The sequence below is a fragment of the Salvelinus fontinalis genome, chromosome 16 (genome assembly GCF_029448725.1).
Source record: "Salvelinus fontinalis isolate EN_2023a chromosome 16, ASM2944872v1, whole genome shotgun sequence".
NCBI lineage: Eukaryota > Metazoa > Chordata > Actinopteri > Salmoniformes > Salmonidae > Salvelinus > Salvelinus fontinalis.
Window position 1 is genome coordinate 27,066,204 of NC_074680.1, and position 17,200 is coordinate 27,083,403.

A 17,200-nucleotide genomic window follows, 5' to 3' on the forward strand; every position below is an offset into this window, starting at 1 on the left:
GTATGCACACACAGTGACAGTTGATCCAGCCACACTCGTTTTCATGCACTCTAACACATTTGCTTGCTGTGCTCTTTTAAGATGAGGTCCCAAGTCTTCATTGGTAATGAATGTGCACTGTGTTGTATCTAGGTTATAGAGATGTAGTTGTGCAGTAGAAATGTAATGTGTCTTCCTTCATTAGGGTGGGTGTGCTATATATACATACACACACACACACACACACACACACACACACACACACACACACACACACACACACACACACACACACACACACACACACACACACACACACTGCTCAAAAAAATAAAGGGAACACTTAAACAACACAATGTAACTCCAAGTCAATCACACTTCTGTGAAATCAAACTGTCCACTTAGGAAGCAACACTGATTGACAATAAATTTCACATGCTGTTGTGCAAATGGAATAGACAAAAGGTGGAAATTATAGGCAATTAGCAAGACACCCCTAATAAACGGTGTTGGGCTGTAAGCACAACCCCCACCTGTGGACGTCGGGCCCTCATACCACCCTCATGGAGTCTGTTTCTGACCGTTTGAGCAGACACATGCACATTTGTGGCCTGCTGGAGGTCATTTTGCAAGGCTCTGGCAGTGCTCCTCCTTGCACAAAGGCGGAGGTAGCGGTCCTGCTGCTGGGTTGTTGCCCTCCTACGGCCTCCTCCACGTCTCCTGATGTACTGGCCTGTCTCCTGGTAGCGCCTCCATGCTCTGGACACTACGCTGACAGACACAGCAAACCTTCTTGCCACAGCTCGCATTGATGTGCCATCCTGGATGATCTGCACTACCTGAGCCACTTGTGTGGGTTGTAGACTCCGTCTCATGCTACCACTAGAGTGAAAGCACCGCCAGCATTCAAAAGTGACCAAAACATCAGCCAGGAAGCATAGGAACTGGAAAGTGGTCTGTGGTCACCACCTGCAGAACCACTCCTTTATTGGGGGTGTCTTGCTAATTGCCTATAATTTCCACCTTTTGTCTATTCCATTTGCACAACAGCATGTGCAATTTATTGTCAATCAGTGTTGCTTCCTAAGTGGACAATTTGATTTCACAGAAGTGTGATTGACTTTGAGTTACATTGTGTTGTTTAAGTGTTCCCTTTATTTTTTTGAGCAGTGTATAAACAACACATCCAAGGAAACAGGGGACCATGACACAATCTCCTGACGTTCCGGGGACGTCTTATTGATACCTTTTGTTTGCAGGGCATAGTGTGTGTGTAACATATGTGTTGAACCTTTGCTCGGTCAAGCACGGCATGAACATGCATGTTGTCAGTGTGAAGTCATGCATACGGTTTAGCTTGTTACTGTGATGCTAATAGATGGAGACAAGCCTTTTGCTCATGGTTTTCCAGCACACACTCATCAGCTTGGCTATTCATTTCTGCATCCTGGTTGGCGCCCTCCTGTTCAAAATCCCAATGAGTACACTAGTACTACAGTCATCCATTCATTCATTATCCAAAGCTGCTTATCTTGGTTAGTGCTGCTACAAAGCTCAAATATTTTCAACCCCCGTACTGCTATCCCTCTTCAAGCACATCCTGACCCCCCTTACCCTACATGCACGCACGCGCACACACACACACAATTAAATCCTGATCATCATAGTATCCGACTGATGCATGACTGCACAAGAGAATTGACCGGTTGGTGGGATAATGCTGTTGTGCACTCTAAAGATCATATCTGTCTAGTCCAATTAGGATCCTCCAGAATACTGGACTGTTTATTAATATCTTCACCAAACTACACCAAGCTTTAGAAATAGAAAAATAAGAAAACGTGTTGTTGGTTTATTAAAGAAGGATCCATATTAACTGCATTTTGAGGTGTTGTCTTAGTTCCAGATAATAGCATAACAAACTGTGATCTCAATTAATAGGAAACTCAATTTTTACACTTTTCTATTTATAGTTTGGAGCTGCCTCGCCACAGACAGACAGGTGCAGTACATTGGCTGTGTTTACACAGGCAGCCAAAATCTGATATTTTTTCTACTAATTGGTCTTTTGACCAATCACATCAGATCTTTTCCAGAGCTGATCTGATTGGTCAAAAGACCAATTAAGGGAACAAATATTAGAATTGGGCTGCCTGTGTAAACACAGCCATGGTGTAATATTGGCGGACAGATTAAACAAGCTTTCTAAAAGCCAAGGAAGATAAATACTTTTTAAAATGTGCTAATCTTATACTTCCTTATAATCCTGAACAAGAGCAGACAAGGTGACTGCTACATTAGTGTGGATCAAAACTGAATTGGAAGCTAGCCATGTTGTGACAACTGGTGTGTGTGTGTGAGTGTATGTGTGTGTGTTTGGCTGTGAAACATCATATCTCCCTTTAATAGACCTTTAACATGCATTTTCTACTCTATCAATCAAGAGACAAATATGTTCGTATTTGATTTTTTTGTTGTTGAGTGAAGTCATTTCAAATGTAGGGACTTGGATTCAAGAAAGATAGGCTGATGTAGTTGCTGATTTGAGAGCATAATTTGTTCCTTTATTAGCCATGTCAATATAATTGAGTTGCAACAATTCTTGTTTGAGAGGAATCAATTAAGATTTATACAATTAGCAGACTTACTGTGAAACTAAATAAACACACACGCATGCAAGCACGCACACCGTGCTTCAGTGAAACCCTTTTTCCTAATGACTCCATTGATCGAACACTTTAGTTAAATGGTTCCATGGCTGGCCCTGAATGACGTTTCTCCTGCCATGGCTCTGTCACCATGATGATGGGCCATAATCCATGCCAAGTCCCTGATCCACTGTCCCTGTCCCTGGGCTTTACAATGCTTCATCTGAACATTCCCTATTCACTTCCTCTTCCCAACAGTACAGATGTAGGATCTTAATTTGATCAACATGAAATGTGGATTATAATTAATGAAAATTCTTGTAGGGGTATAGTTTTTTTCTTTTGGGGGGGGGCAAATCAAGTCTGAAGTGGAAATTACAAACTTTAGAAGCCTTTTTAAAACTTAAATACACTACACTTTTGCATTTCTTGCTTAGCAGTAAAATTCTGAGCAACAAAATGAAGATCCTACATCTGTATAGCAGTGGCATCCAGCACCACCCTCCATGACTGCAGAGTTATCCATCCCAACACGCCTGCCTGCCTGCCAGGACTCCGAGTGCTCTTGGCAGGTGGAAGCCAGCCACAACAAACAGCCGTTTATCAAACCAGAGCACTGCAGCACCCCCCCCAGCCCAGAGATTTCCCAATCTCATTAGCTGATAGAAATGTAATAGAAGCAGTGACGTTATTGTGACGGAAGGACTGGGAGGAGTGTTGCTATTTTACTGTGTGTAGTTGTTTGTCACATTATGTCAGTACAGGAAAAGGAAAACTCCAAGAGATGTTTGACTGGACATCGAGTAAGTAAAAAAACTGACTCTATGAGTCAAGAGATGTACTATCTTTATAAACTACTACAGCGGCCCTAGGAGCTGAGTCTTGATTGATGTGGTGTGCCCCAGCTTAGCCCTGCCTTCACAGGCTTGAGTTGGGAGGAGGAGAGGTTAATGCCCTTGTCTCAACCCTCACTGTCACTGTTAATGAAAAAGTAGACGGGTCCCCCATCTCTCCACACACTCCAGCTGCTCTGAGGAGAACACAGACCTCCGCTTGGAATTTCCTTCATAAGGATGTTTCTCTACCCTCGGATTTAGAAAGGAAAGTCCCCTGTCCCTGCAGCTGGCGTTCTCTAAGTCTTGTGTAGAAAGACAGTGAAATTCAGAGTGCTATTTGGCTAGAGTAATGCAATCTCTCTGTAGGAAATGTAGAGTTTATTCTGAGTCAGTCAATGGTTTTTGTTTGTTTCTGACCTGCACAGAGTTTGTACTCAGCAATGAAAAGTGCAATGTTCGTACAAAGGTTCATTGATCCGATGTCCTTCTCGTTGTTTCATCTGTGTACTGAATAAAGCTGCTGAATGTATGGTATTGGTATCAGTGTGCTCTTGACCTGATGACTATTACACAGTTTGAAAAGCATTTTCATCTCCTCTATCCCAAAGAGCACCAATCATATTCTCTTCCTCTGACTACTATTTTTAGCTGCTTTGATATGATTATGTAATTCATACACGATGTGATGAGAAGTTCGTGGGGGGAGGGGAGATGACAGGGGGGGCGAGGGGTGAGATAAAGAGTAAACCTCTCTCATGAGTGAGTGAAGGAGACGTGGAGATGTGGTGTGATAGCCCCTGCCCTGTTCCTCAAGCCTATTAGCCCATCTCAGACTTAAACTGAGTGTACAAAACATTAGGAACACCTTCCTAATACTGCGTTTACAACCCTTTTCCCCTCAGAACAGCCTCAATTCGTCGGGGCATTGACTCGACAAGGTGTCAAGTGTTCAACAGGGATGCTAGCCCATATTGACTTCAATGCTACCCACAGTTGTGTCAAGTTGGCTGGATGTCCTTTGGATGGTGGACCATTCTTGATACACACGGGAAACAGTTGAGCGTGAAAAACCCACCAGCAATGCAGTTCTTGACACACTCAAACTGGTGCGCCTGACACCTACTACCATAACCCAAAGTGCAATACTGTCAATATCACCGTGTGTTAGTGTGGGTTTTCAGTGAATTTATGTAAATCACAAAGCTCATCTGTATTTCCTGCAGTGCAGGAAAATTCTCAGCAACAAAAGAGTGATCAGATTAAGATCCTACATCTGTATCGCTAACAAAGCACCACGGCTGAATAGAGGAATTACACCAACAGGCTAAAAAGCAATTTCCGGAGCTGTGACAGAGCGAGCAGAATAGTTCTGAAGCGCATTTCAAATGCAAATTGAGTGTCACAATAAAATATGAAAAACTCCTGACCCCGGGAAGGCTGGTTTCCCAGAGAAACCCCCCAACATGCTGATGCGGTTGATCTCTGGCCTGCTCTCTGAATACACAGATACAGGATTAGAAGTTGTGGAGTGCAGTTGGCAAACTGGTGCCCTGATTTATAATGGTGGGAGCTCCATCACAGCATGAAATATATAACAGGTCAACGCAAGGGAAAGAATTGCCCTGTGAATCATTCAGACGTGCCTGGAACGTGACTGGCAGCTGCTGGAAGGGGGATGCTACATGCATCAGACTGCAGGCTGTTGCTCAGATGTAGAGCGTGCCCCGGTGGAAGAGGGGGAGAGCAGGGGGGAGCAAAGAGTGGCTGCTTCTGATGCCTACAGTATCTGTGCTTGGGAGCCCTAGATGATGTTGTAAAGGTAAAGGGGGCAAAGGGCAGAGCTTAGAGGATGAGAAATCCTGAATTAGGGCAGTGGGTAGGCTATTTCCTGCCGTGCCCTGTGTGAGTGTATAATATCGAAAGGAGGCGTAAAGCTGCCATTTTGATTCACCATGTTCCTGCCTTGGCCTATCACAGATCCAACGTGGCAACTCGGGCTAATAGCTTCCACTCTCTGATAACGCAAGGCCTTCCTCTGCTCTGTCTTTTTTTCGTTCTTTTTTTTACCCAGGCTATCTGAGGGGGATAATCACTGATCATTAGGCCTATAGACTGTGAATCATCTCACTGGTCTCTTTTTAGAGGGTGCAGCTGGGTTCTCTGAGTTCTCTCTTTCTCTTCCCCCTCTCTGTCACTCTGCTTTTCTCTCTCTCTCCTTACAGTTTAGCTCTGCATCCGGAGCGTGTGCTGGTAGCTACGGGACAGGTGGGCAAGGAGCCTTACATCTGTGTGTGGGATTCCTACACCGTACAGACCGTGTCCATCCTCAAGGACACTCACACACACGGCATCGCCTGCCTGGCCTTCGACCTCGATGGACAGGTACAGTTCTGGGAAAGGGAAGGGGGTACCAAGTCAGTTGCACAGCTGAATGCATTCAACCGAAATGTGTCTTCCGCATATATGCGTAACCATGCCGTGTGCTCATACAAAAACAGTGACACATATGGCTACTCATGAATCAGTATTGACAGAGTGAATTCTATGTAAAATGTGGATTTTTCAAAGAGAATGTAGGATCCAATATTGAGCTGCAGTAGTCACTGTAAACCTTCCACATCCCAACGATCCCTCCTGTTGTACAAATGACTTTGCTAGATTTCCATTTGATTGTACTACATCAAGTGACAGATATAGTGAAAACCCTCCAGACAGTTGTAGATGAACATGAATAGTTCAGTAAGAGATGAATATAACAGCTACATGACTGTTGTCTCCTCCTCTGCTGTGGGGTGGCAGTAGCGCTCCCACTCGGCACGCCTGCTGGCTTGTGTTTCTTAATGACACATCTGGGATTACTCCAGCGGTATTAGCAGGACAGCTATACCGAGAGTGTAAGAGAGAGGTTTAACTTTAAGAGTCAGCTGGAAATCTTTTTCATCCACTGACTCAGTTTGACAGGATGTTGTGAAGTTACGGTGAGCCAACCAAACAGTATAGGGCCCTGAGCTTTGACGACTGGGGTAGTCCTGTACTACAGTAGTTACGTATGGGGTTGGTTTCTTTGTGCAAACTCTTGCTATAATAGTGCAGAGCTTCATGCACATGTTCCCCAATTTATAAATGACTAAAGGTCTTTTGGGGGAGTGTTCTGAGACAGTTGAAGACCTTCACAACACCTACATATTGTAATATGACACTAAAGGGGTGGCAGGTAGGCTAGCGGTTAGAGCATTAGGCCAGTAACCGAAAGGTCGCTAGTTTGAATCACCGAGCTGACAAGGTGAAACATATGTCGATGTGCCCTTGAGCAAGACACTTAACCCTAATTGCTTCAGGGTCACCATTGATAATGGCAGACCCTGACCGTGACCCAACTCTCCGAGGGTATCTCAGGGAGAGTGGGAAATGAAAAAAACACATTTCCAATTCTCACATGCATATTAATGAGTGAAATAGGACAAATATAAGCACCAAATTATTAAATATCACGTTTATTACGGTTCATGTCCATGTACTTAGTGTTAAAGTCTAAGTCCGTCCCCCCCCGAGTCCATTGCATTTCAATAAAGGTTACTTATGTAACTGTAATTGTTTCCTCTTTATTACCATTATACTGTAAATATGCATTAGGCAATATAACAGTTTCATGTGTACCCTTCCACTGAAATGTTAGCTTCTTTGCCAACTCTCCACAGAGTAATACTTAGGGTTTATGTACAGTCGTTTTGTTGTCTAGTGTTTGCTGGAGTACTCATATTTCAAAAATCTATATGTCATGGCCCAAGCACTCGGTTTTTATCTCTGAGTTTCCCATAGGGCCCCTCAGAGTGGTTCTACCGCCGCTGTTTACAGAGCTAGACCATGGAAATGACCTCATACATTTTCCTGGTTGGATAGAGTCATCTAGGGATTGAGATAGGATGTGACAGTTGTAAAACCATTACAGGCTCTGGCTCTGAATGCTTCTGTGGTCCTGATCTCTTTCTGTCGTCTACTGATCTGGTCATGTCTATGTTCAAGTCAACATTGTGTGGATGAATTCTGTGTTATGTTGCCCCTTCCAGAAAAATAAATAAAGCAACCATGTCTAATTGATTCATGTTTTATCCCAAAAATGTGACATTTATTGGCTAAACAATATTGCTCTAACTCTGTATAGTAGCCTTAATATCCACATAGGGCTCTTAATTGCAACCAGTTGGTCACATATGCCACTAAATATCTTTGCTGTGCGTCCTGGAATTTTGATTTGGTTGCACCAGTGTAGTCTGTTTGCCAGTATTTTTATGCCACTCCTTGTACTCTGTGTCATATACCATGTGCCATAAAAGGAGTGAAATGTTAGCTTTGAAGACTTGCAACCAGACTAGCACCAGTATGTGCAGAAAACAATTCACCCAGATAATAATAGCAACGTTCCCAATGAAAACTACAGTCTTAGAAAAAAAGGTGCTATGTAGAACCTAAAAGGGTTCTTCAGCTGTCCACATGGAAGAACCCTTTGAAGAACACTTTTTGGTTCCCGGTAGAACCCTATTGGGTCCCATGTAGAACCCTTTCCCCAGAGGGTATTTTATGGAAAAGAGATGTTGTATCTTTCTGAATGATGCATCTTCCTGCCTTGTTGACAATATTACAGAGCGCCGCAGATTACGGTTAGATTTGAGCAGGACGCACCTCCCTTACCGGCTTCGCCCGGTCCCGTGGCGGCTCATAGCTCGGTGCAACCCGACCCAGCTTAATCGAATCCCCTCAATGGCAGAAGTTAGAGCCCTAAATCCACATGCGTAAACCTTCTGAATCATTTCAGTACATTTCTTCATGTAGACTTTTCGATCCAGATAATCTCTGCATTCTTTGCTGAATGAATACCCCCAGTTTCACAATGATTCATCATGGGGTGGTGCTTTACCCTTCATTCTTCTCAAACACAGTTAAGTAGTTCTCCTCCCCTCCCATGGATTCTCTCCATGCCCAGACATTGATTCAATGGCAGATGGAAGTGGCCTCTCACCACCACACAGAGCAACGTGCAGCAGAGTAGAGCTGGGTGTTGCCTACTCACTAGGCTATAGGAGCCCCTTCCAGCAGACTCATACATATGGGCTCCCAGCCAGAGCCAGAGGCATGAAAACTGGTGTTTTTACTATATGCAGCCAATGTTATCTTTTATTTTATTGTAGTCATTCTGTTTCATAAAATGCTGTTTCCTTTGCAGTGTTTGGTCTCAGTGGGTCTGGACTCCAAAAACACGATCTGTGTGTGGGACTGGAGGAGGGGCAAGGTGCTGGCAGCGGCTCCTGGCCACACTGACAGGGTAACTATACTACACCATCCTCCCCTCTCTGTCCCAGGCACCAGGCCCAGATCAATCTCCTCAATTACTGTAGTTAGAAATGCAGCCAGGATGGAGCAGGAAGGAGTGGCAGCCCAAAGGAGTCGCACATGAACAAGTTAGGCCTGATTGACCGTTAGCATTCCAGACTCTGTCTGAAGAGACGCTAAGCTAATGGAGTAGAATTTTTAAAAGATATGTATGCTGCTGTGTTATTTTTTTACTCAACTAACATACACACAACGACTCACACAGACAAAGACATACACACACTGCCACACCTTAAGTTTTTGTGTGAAGCCTTGTACAATGACTTAATTGAAGATGACATCAAAAGTGTTGTAAACTAATTTGTTGCACGGTATGTTATGCATTTAATTGTACATAGTTAAACTTACCATGTGATCTTTCCCACAGATATTTGACATATCATGGGACTTGTACCAGCCAAGCAAGCTTGTTAGCTGTGGTGTCAAACATATCAAGGTACTGTTTAAATCAAGTTCATACCTTACAAACTGGCTTACTCAAGGCCCTCAGCTGTCAAGGTGTGTTTGGATCTAGAATTGGTTGGATATTTAGCACACACAGATACACTATATATAGGAAAGTATGTGGACACCCCTTCAAATGAGCGGATTCGGCTATTTCAGCCACACCCGTTGCTGACAGGTGTATAAAATCGAGCACACCACCACGCAATCTCCATAGACAAACATTGTCTGTAGAATGGCCTTAATGAAGAGCTCAGTAACTTTCAACGTGGTACTGTCATAGGATGCCACCTTTCCAACAAGTTAGTTCATCAAATTTCTGCCCTGTTAGAGCTGCCCTGGTCAACTGTAAGTGCAGAGGTCGCCGCCATTGGACTCTGAAGCAGTGGAAACACGTTCTTTCGAGTGATAAATCACGCTTCACCATCTGGCAGTCTGACGGACAAATCTGGGTTTGGCGGATGCCAGGAGAACGCTGCCTTCCCCAATGCGTAGTGCCAACTGTAATGTTTGGTGGATAAGGAATAATGGTCTGGGGCTGTTTTTCATGGTTCGGGCTAGACCCCTTAGTTTCATTGAAAGGAAATCTTAACACTATAGCATACAATGACATTCTAGACGATTCTATGCTTCCTTCTTTGTGGCAACAGTTTGGGGAAGGCCCTTTCCTGTTTCAGCATGACAATGCCTCCCTGCACAAAGCGAGGTCCATACAGAAATGGTTTGTCGATTGGTGTGGAAGTACTTGACTGGCCTGCACAGAGCCTTGACCTCAACCCCATCGAACACCTTTGGGATGAATTGGAACGCCGACTGTGAGCCAGGCCTAATCGCCCAACATCAGTGCCCGACCTCACTAATGCTCTTGTGTCTGAATGGAAGCAAGTCCCCGCACCAATGTTCAAACATCTAGTGGAAAGCCTTCCCAGAAGAGTAGAGGCTGTTATAGCAGCAAAGCGGAGACCAACTCCATATTAATGTCCATGATTTTGGAATGAGATGTTTTCGACGAGCAGGTGTCCACATACTTTTGGTCGTGTATGTTGTACATAACCAGTCTGATTTTCAAAAGGTATGATGTCTTATTAGCATAAGGTTTTCAAAAAGTTCCGCAAAGAATTTAACGGTAATGCTCTCCTTTTCTCTCTTCTTTGCTGTATCATGATCATATCAAAGCCCTAAGTGATATATGCAAATTACTTTTATTCTGGAGTTTATGACTATTAATCCATAACGTAAGTAGGACAGGCAATGACTCATAGAATTCTCTCTTTTCAAGTTCATCTCTATTAATGTGGACTGCAGAGGAGGAACAATTTCTTATTTTTAAAGGAGAATTCAGCAGTGGCTATGATACTCAGCTGTATGGACATGTTTCCCTTTCAGTTCTCCACATTCAGCTTTACATTTCTCTATACAAACAACTGTCTTCAGTGAAGCACTCATATCTCTGCAAACACCTTGTATTAGATTCACGGTGTTCCCCTTGAATGGTCATTAAACACTACTCCCCAAATGAAATTTAGACCAAATTGTTGTCTTGAGATAGGTATCATATCACAGGGAACTTCTGCGTTCATAAAATATTTTTAATTTAGTTCAGTGTGCTTCTGTGTGTGATTGTGTGTTCATCATTGGGATAGGAATTGATCTACCTTATCTGTAATATGGAGGTGCTATCCTCCTTGACATATGTTTAGTATTTCTTATGAGACATGGATCTCAAGGATGACTCTCCATCCTCTTTGCCCTGCCTGGTGTCTCCCCCACCCCCATCCCTCATGATAATACCTCTACTCTCCCACAACCCCACGCACGGACCCCAGTGCAGCAAACCAATCCCCTCCTCTCTCTCTCGCGCGCTCTTTCTCTCCCTTCCCCCTCTCACTCTCTTTCTCTGTCCATGTCTATCTCTCTTTGTCTTTCTCTCCCTATCTCATGATGCCAAGGCAATCCAGCAATCGTCCCACATAATTCCCGAGCCTTTACCCTGCGGACCATGTGACATCTGCTCCCCAGCCCTGTGCTCACTCAGCGATTATAGCACTCAATGCATCCAGCAGATTTAGCCCCAATAATCCCCTCACTATAGTCCCAGAAAAACACAGTCTCTGGGACTGTCTGCTGCCCCCACTTCAACACAAAAGACAAGAGGGAAGCAAGAGGATCCACCATTAGCTAAATTCCTTTTGCGATCAAAAGGTCATTTGATTTGGCTTTCACTGTGACATTTGCTTAGCAGCCCTGTGCCTGGGACTTGCAGACATGCACACGTCTGGCTGTTATATGATTAGTTGTCCCCCACAATGAAGTCTGGGAGGGGACTGTGGATCTGTCTCCGTCCGTTGGTACATTAGTACATTCGTACGTTAGTCACAGACAGCACTGGCCCAATTTTGACAAAACTTGGGTGAATGATGCGTCTTGCTGTAGAGATCCGGCATTTTTGCACAATTATACTGATTGTCCATAAGGTGGCGCTATAACAATATATTTAAAATATCTTGAAAGATCACGCTCCTCACCCCATTTGACCTAAAGTAATTTGGTACATAGGTCCCTCTCCTCACAAAGAACACATTTCCATAAGGTCCACCATGATTGACTTTCTGCTATTTAGAATTTTGTGAATTTTTCTGGCACAAATCTTGATATGTGGCATCTGGACAAAGGCCTCTGAAGGCAATATTTTTCAGACAGGTACCTAAAACGCTATTGACCAATTAACATTCATGTGGGTGTGGTCTGGCACATAAATTCATATAAATCAGTCAAGGATACATGTTGCAAACACTGTCTAGACTCAGCATATGCAACAACATTCATATTGACAACACGGTGGTGCTATAACGGACACATGTTTATATCTCTTGATCTGTTTGACTCAGAGTGAAAATTTGGTACACATGTTCAGGGAAATTAATCTAGCTAACCAACACAATATCTCAGACACCGCTGGACTGATTTTTTAAAACAAAATTTGGGTGAATGATGCATCTTGTCATAGACACAATTACACTGATTGGCCAAAGGGGGGTGCTGTGGTAATCAACTGTACGTATGCTAGTCACACGCAATATTACAGACACCACTGGCCTGATTTTGACATTTGTGGGGGACGACATGTTTACTGCTGATTTAAGGAAATCCTGCCGTGTCTTTCACCATTTGCACTCTGTTTTCCCTTCATGAGGGTGGCATCCAATGTGCACATACACACATTCCTATACACACAAGCACACTAACACACACATTCTGTGCTGAGCTGTTAAGGAGCTGACCCGTTGCACCCTCTACAACAACTGTGATTATTATTATTTGACCATGCTGGTCATCTATGAATATTTGAACATCTTGGCCATGTACTGTTATAATCTCCACCCGGTACAGCCAGAAGAGGACTTGCCACCCCTCAGAGCCTGGTTCCTCTCTAGGTTTCTTCCTAGGTTCCGGCCTTTCTAGGGAGTTTTTCCTAGCCACCGTGCTTCTACATCTGCATTGTTTAGGCTGGGTTTCTGTATAGCACTTTGGCATCGGATGATGTAAAAAGGGCTTTATAAATACATTTGATTGATTGATTGAAGGAGAACTTGAAATGTTAATGATATAGACAGGCAGACAAGAGGCAGTCATGGGAAGAGGGATGTTAAGCAGAAGGATGGGATGATTTCAAAGCCTCCTCCGGCAGGACCCTGACACAGTGGTGGAAAAAGTAACCAACTGTCATAATTGAGTAAAAGTAAAGATACCTTAATAGAAAATGACTCAAGTAAAAGTCACCCAGTAAAATTCTACTTGAGTAAAAGTCTAAAAGTATTTGGTTTAAAATATACTTAAGTATCAAAAGTAAAAGTATAAATAATTTATATATTTTTTATATTAAGCTAACCAGATGGCACCATTTTCTAGTTTTTTTTAATTTACAGAAAGCCAAACAAAGCATGTGTGTTTAGTGAGTCCGCCAGAAAAGAGGCAGTAGGGATGACCAGGGATGTTCGGTTGATAATTGCGTGAATTGGACTATTTTCCTGTCCTGCTAAGCATTCAAAATGTAACTAGTACTTTTGGGTGTCCGGAAAATGTATGGAGTTAAAAAGTACAATGTTTTCTTAAGGAATGTAGTAAAGTAAAAGTAGTCAAAAATAGAATAGTAAAGTACAGATACCCCCCCAAAACTACTTAAGTAGTACTTTAAAGTATTTTTACTTAAGTACTTTACACCACTGCCCTGACACAACCCAGTCAGCAAGTATCATTACACTGAGTCAGTCAGTCATTGCTGTAAAATGGATAATAAGCCAGTCAGTCAATCAGTTCTATAATGCTCAGTCAAGCCGTCAATGCCATGACATTGAGAGTCACTGTGGTGGTTATGAGTGGAAAGCAGAGAGGGGGAATGGTGTGGTGAGGGGGGGGTTGGTGCCTGCCTGCCCTGGCTGATGAATTACACCCTCTCAACTTTGATTACAAAGGTTTTCCCTGGAGAAGCGGTGCAGGAAGGTTCTGTTGTGTACGTGGCCATGTTACTGATTACTGACATTCTGCAGATCCTGGGCTGGGCACTGTTAGCTAGAGCATCCTCCTCCTCTCTTTTCCCTTCATCTTCTTTATGACTCACTGTGGCCAGCCTACTGGGGAGGATCGTCTGGTCTTGCTGCTATCTCTGCTTTTAAAGAGAGTGGTTTTACTTGTTATTCTTTAGCAGAATTGAAGTGTTCCACTCCGCTGTCACTGCGGCTCTCTCTCACTCACACTCTCTCTCACTAGCTCAGTCTCTCTCGCTCTCTCTCCCTTTGGTCTCATTATAAACCCTCCAGCCTCTCGTCTCCTCTCAGCAGTAATTTAGAGCAGTGAGGGGATTAGCCGTAGCCTGCGTGTCCCTGTCTTATCAGACCTAGGCAGGCAGGGCCAGCCAGGCGCCCACTCGCGCCGCCTCCATTCCCACTGCCTGCCTCCACAACAGGCTGAGGCTGGGACACAAAGCCCTGCCGAGCTCCACTGAGCGTCACCATTACGACCACACAACTCAACACGACCTGCCCTCACGCCAAGCACCCACTCTCTTTTCCTGGAAACTACTTTCTGGCTTTACCTACCCAACAGGATTAAGAACATCCTACCCTGTGGTGTCCCAGGACCTCAGACTTTCAGCAGTCTGGGACACTAGGGCTGTGTAGTGGAGATGATGATGCTGGCCTGTGATAATCAATCCCTCCTGTTAACACACTGGCACTCTCTCCCTCAACAGCACAGTGTTAGTGATGCTCTCACCGGCTGGGCTGGTACCAGAGCTCATCCCTGGGTCCTATCTTAGCTCTACAGACATACAGCTCTCTTCTCGTCTGATACGTAGGACACACTATACTGCACTTAGTACCCTCAGTGTTGGGATATTGCTACTATCTACATCAAACTCAAAGGTTGTTTGGAAGTTGGTTTACTTAAAGCCTGTATGTATAATGCATCATGATTACACCTGTAGACATTTTACAATTGAACAGAGATCCAAGCTCTAGCTAAAGCTAGGGGGATAAATATTGACATGAGAGACATCCTCCTAAGGCAGGAAATGAAAAAGGCTGTCATGTTCCAGCTGCTCCCTTTGACGAGTGTGTCTCTCTGTGTGCTCTGACACGTGTCACGGTGCCAGTGTCTGGGCATAGGAAACACAACACACACTCAACTCTTTCCTTTGATCTCCTCGTCATGCAGACAAAGCGGCTCTCCGCTTTATGGAATTTGTCCGCGGTCTGGAATGTGCCCGTGCATCCTAATGACCTTGTTCATGAACTATGGGGGGGTCTGGGCTTGATAGTGACCGGTGGTGGTGGAGACTGTGTGTGATGGTGATACCTGCCCTGAGGCAGGGTGTGTCTGCATGCCGATCAGCTGATTACAGCTCTGACCTCCAGCGTGGGTTCACGACTGTGGACTTGGTGAGGGATTTAGATTTGAGCCTTTGTGTGTAAGGTTAAATTTTAGTTTGTATATGGAGATGGATCTGTGTTTGTGTGTGTCTGGGTGTGTGTGCATGCAAATTGAGATGTTACATGCAGTTACGTGCACAATGTGATCCCAGTGTTTGTCTTTGTCATTTTGTACAGACCTTGTACTTTACAAAATTAAAATAATGTTCACTCTAAAAATAAACACAAGTTAAAATGGCACAGCCTTGTTTCCATGCTAGATAACGTTTTGGTATGATATCATTAATATATGACTCAGGGTAGGATGAGTTGGTTGATTTATTTATTAACCACCCCGTTAAACTCAGTCTTCTCTCCTGTCTCCCCTGTTTGTTTCTGGGTTCAGTTTTGGAGCTTATGTGGCAACGCCCTGACCCCTAAGCGAGGAGTTTTTGGCAAAACGGGAGATCTCCAAACCATCCTCTGCCTGGCCTGTGCCAGAGATGAGGTCACATATTCAGGTGCCTTGAACGGTGACATCTACGTCTGGAAGGGCATCAACCTGATCCGGACAGTCCAAGGAGCCCATGGAGTAAGTGTGTGTGGTTGTTGGTTCTAACTTCAAATCAGCTTTAGTTCTGCCTCACTTCCTGGTGGTGTTTCTTGTTTATGTGTCACCCCTGTCAGTAGTGGGGTGTAGTTTGGGGAATGCTAAGCAGCAGACTCTTCTCAAATCAAGAGATGTCATGCTATGCAGCTTAGGCTTGCATTCTGCTACAGCCCCCACATGTCTGCCACAGGCCTGCTTTCACATTCAGACCCACAACTCACTCAATCGCATTGCCTGCCTGCCTGCCTGCCTACACCCACCTTAGTGCTGACCAGTGGATGATTTAACAGGTCATCATCCATGTCCAACTCACCCACCTGCGACTGATCAACTCCTCCGTCCATAGAGCTTGGTTTATTTAGCCTGATGCCAGCATACAAGAGGACCGCTTTAGCAGGGTGACACCATGTCATATAGCCTCTTTGGCTCTCTTATTTTCCTCAGTGAAAAGAATCAGCCGTTTACTTCTCGGGATTAAATTATATCTGTGAGTTCAACAGCTGGATGCAGGGCTGGAGGGGTGGGGGAGGGCACTCTACGTTGGTCCATGTCTGTCCTCTACACTCAACAGTCTACTTTAGTCACTGCGTTGCACAGCAGGTGGCCCCCGGAGCCTGCCAATAAATTAGGGAAAAAACAATGGTTCAAGCGCTTTATGTAACGCACCGTTGTGTTATCACTTCCTGCAGCAGCTCGTTTCTGATTGTTAAAGCCTTGTTAGACGTGTCTGCTGCTGCAGCAGCTAGTTTCTGATTGTCAAAGCCTTGTTAGACGTGTCTGCTGCTGCAGCAGCTAGTTTCTGATTGTTAAAGCCTTGTTAGACGTGTCTGCTGCTGCAGCAGCTAGTTTCTGATTGTTAAATCCTTGTTAGACGTGTCTGCTGCTGCAGCAGCTAGTTTCTGATTGTTAAAGCCTTGTTAGACGTGTCTGCTGCTGCAGCAGCTAGTTTCTGATTGTTAAAGCCTTGTTAGACGTGTCTGCTGCTGCAGCAGCTAGTTTCTGATTGTTAAAGCCTTGTTAGACGTGTCTGCTGCTGCAGCAGCTAGTTTCTGATTGTTAAAGCCTTTTTAGACGTGTCTGCTGCAGCAGCTAGTTTCTGATTGTTAAAGCCTTGTTAGACGTGTCTGCTGCTGCAGCAGCTAGTTTCTGATTGTTAAAGCCTTGTTAGACGTGTCTGCTGCTGCAGCAGCTAGTTTCTGATTGTTAAAGCCTTGTTAGACGTGTCTGCTGCTGCAGCAGCTAGTTTCTGATTGTTAAAGCCTTGTTAGACGTGTCTGCTGCTGCAGCAGCTAGTTTCTGATTGTTAAAGCCTTGTTAGACGTGTCTGCTGCTGCAGCAGCTAGTTTCTGATTGTTAAAGCCTTGTTAGACGTGTCTGCTGCTGCAGCAG

General features: G+C 44.3%; 1 protein-coding gene across 4 annotated transcripts in view; it reads left to right on the plus strand.

Moving 5' to 3' along the window:
* The window catches only part of LOC129812903 (echinoderm microtubule-associated protein-like 5), a 59,530-nt gene that overhangs the window by 13,071 nt on the left and 29,259 nt on the right, over window positions 1–17,200 (plus strand). For all 4 annotated transcript variants that reach the window (XM_055864878.1, XM_055864875.1, XM_055864876.1 and 1 more), the window contains exons 2-5: window positions 5,686–5,845; window positions 8,685–8,783; window positions 9,219–9,287; window positions 15,608–15,793. In XM_055864878.1, coding sequence (XP_055720853.1) covers window positions 5,686–5,845; window positions 8,685–8,783; window positions 9,219–9,287; window positions 15,608–15,793 — 514 coding nt within the window. The remainder of the gene's footprint in view (window positions 1–5,685; window positions 5,846–8,684; window positions 8,784–9,218; window positions 9,288–15,607; window positions 15,794–17,200) is intronic.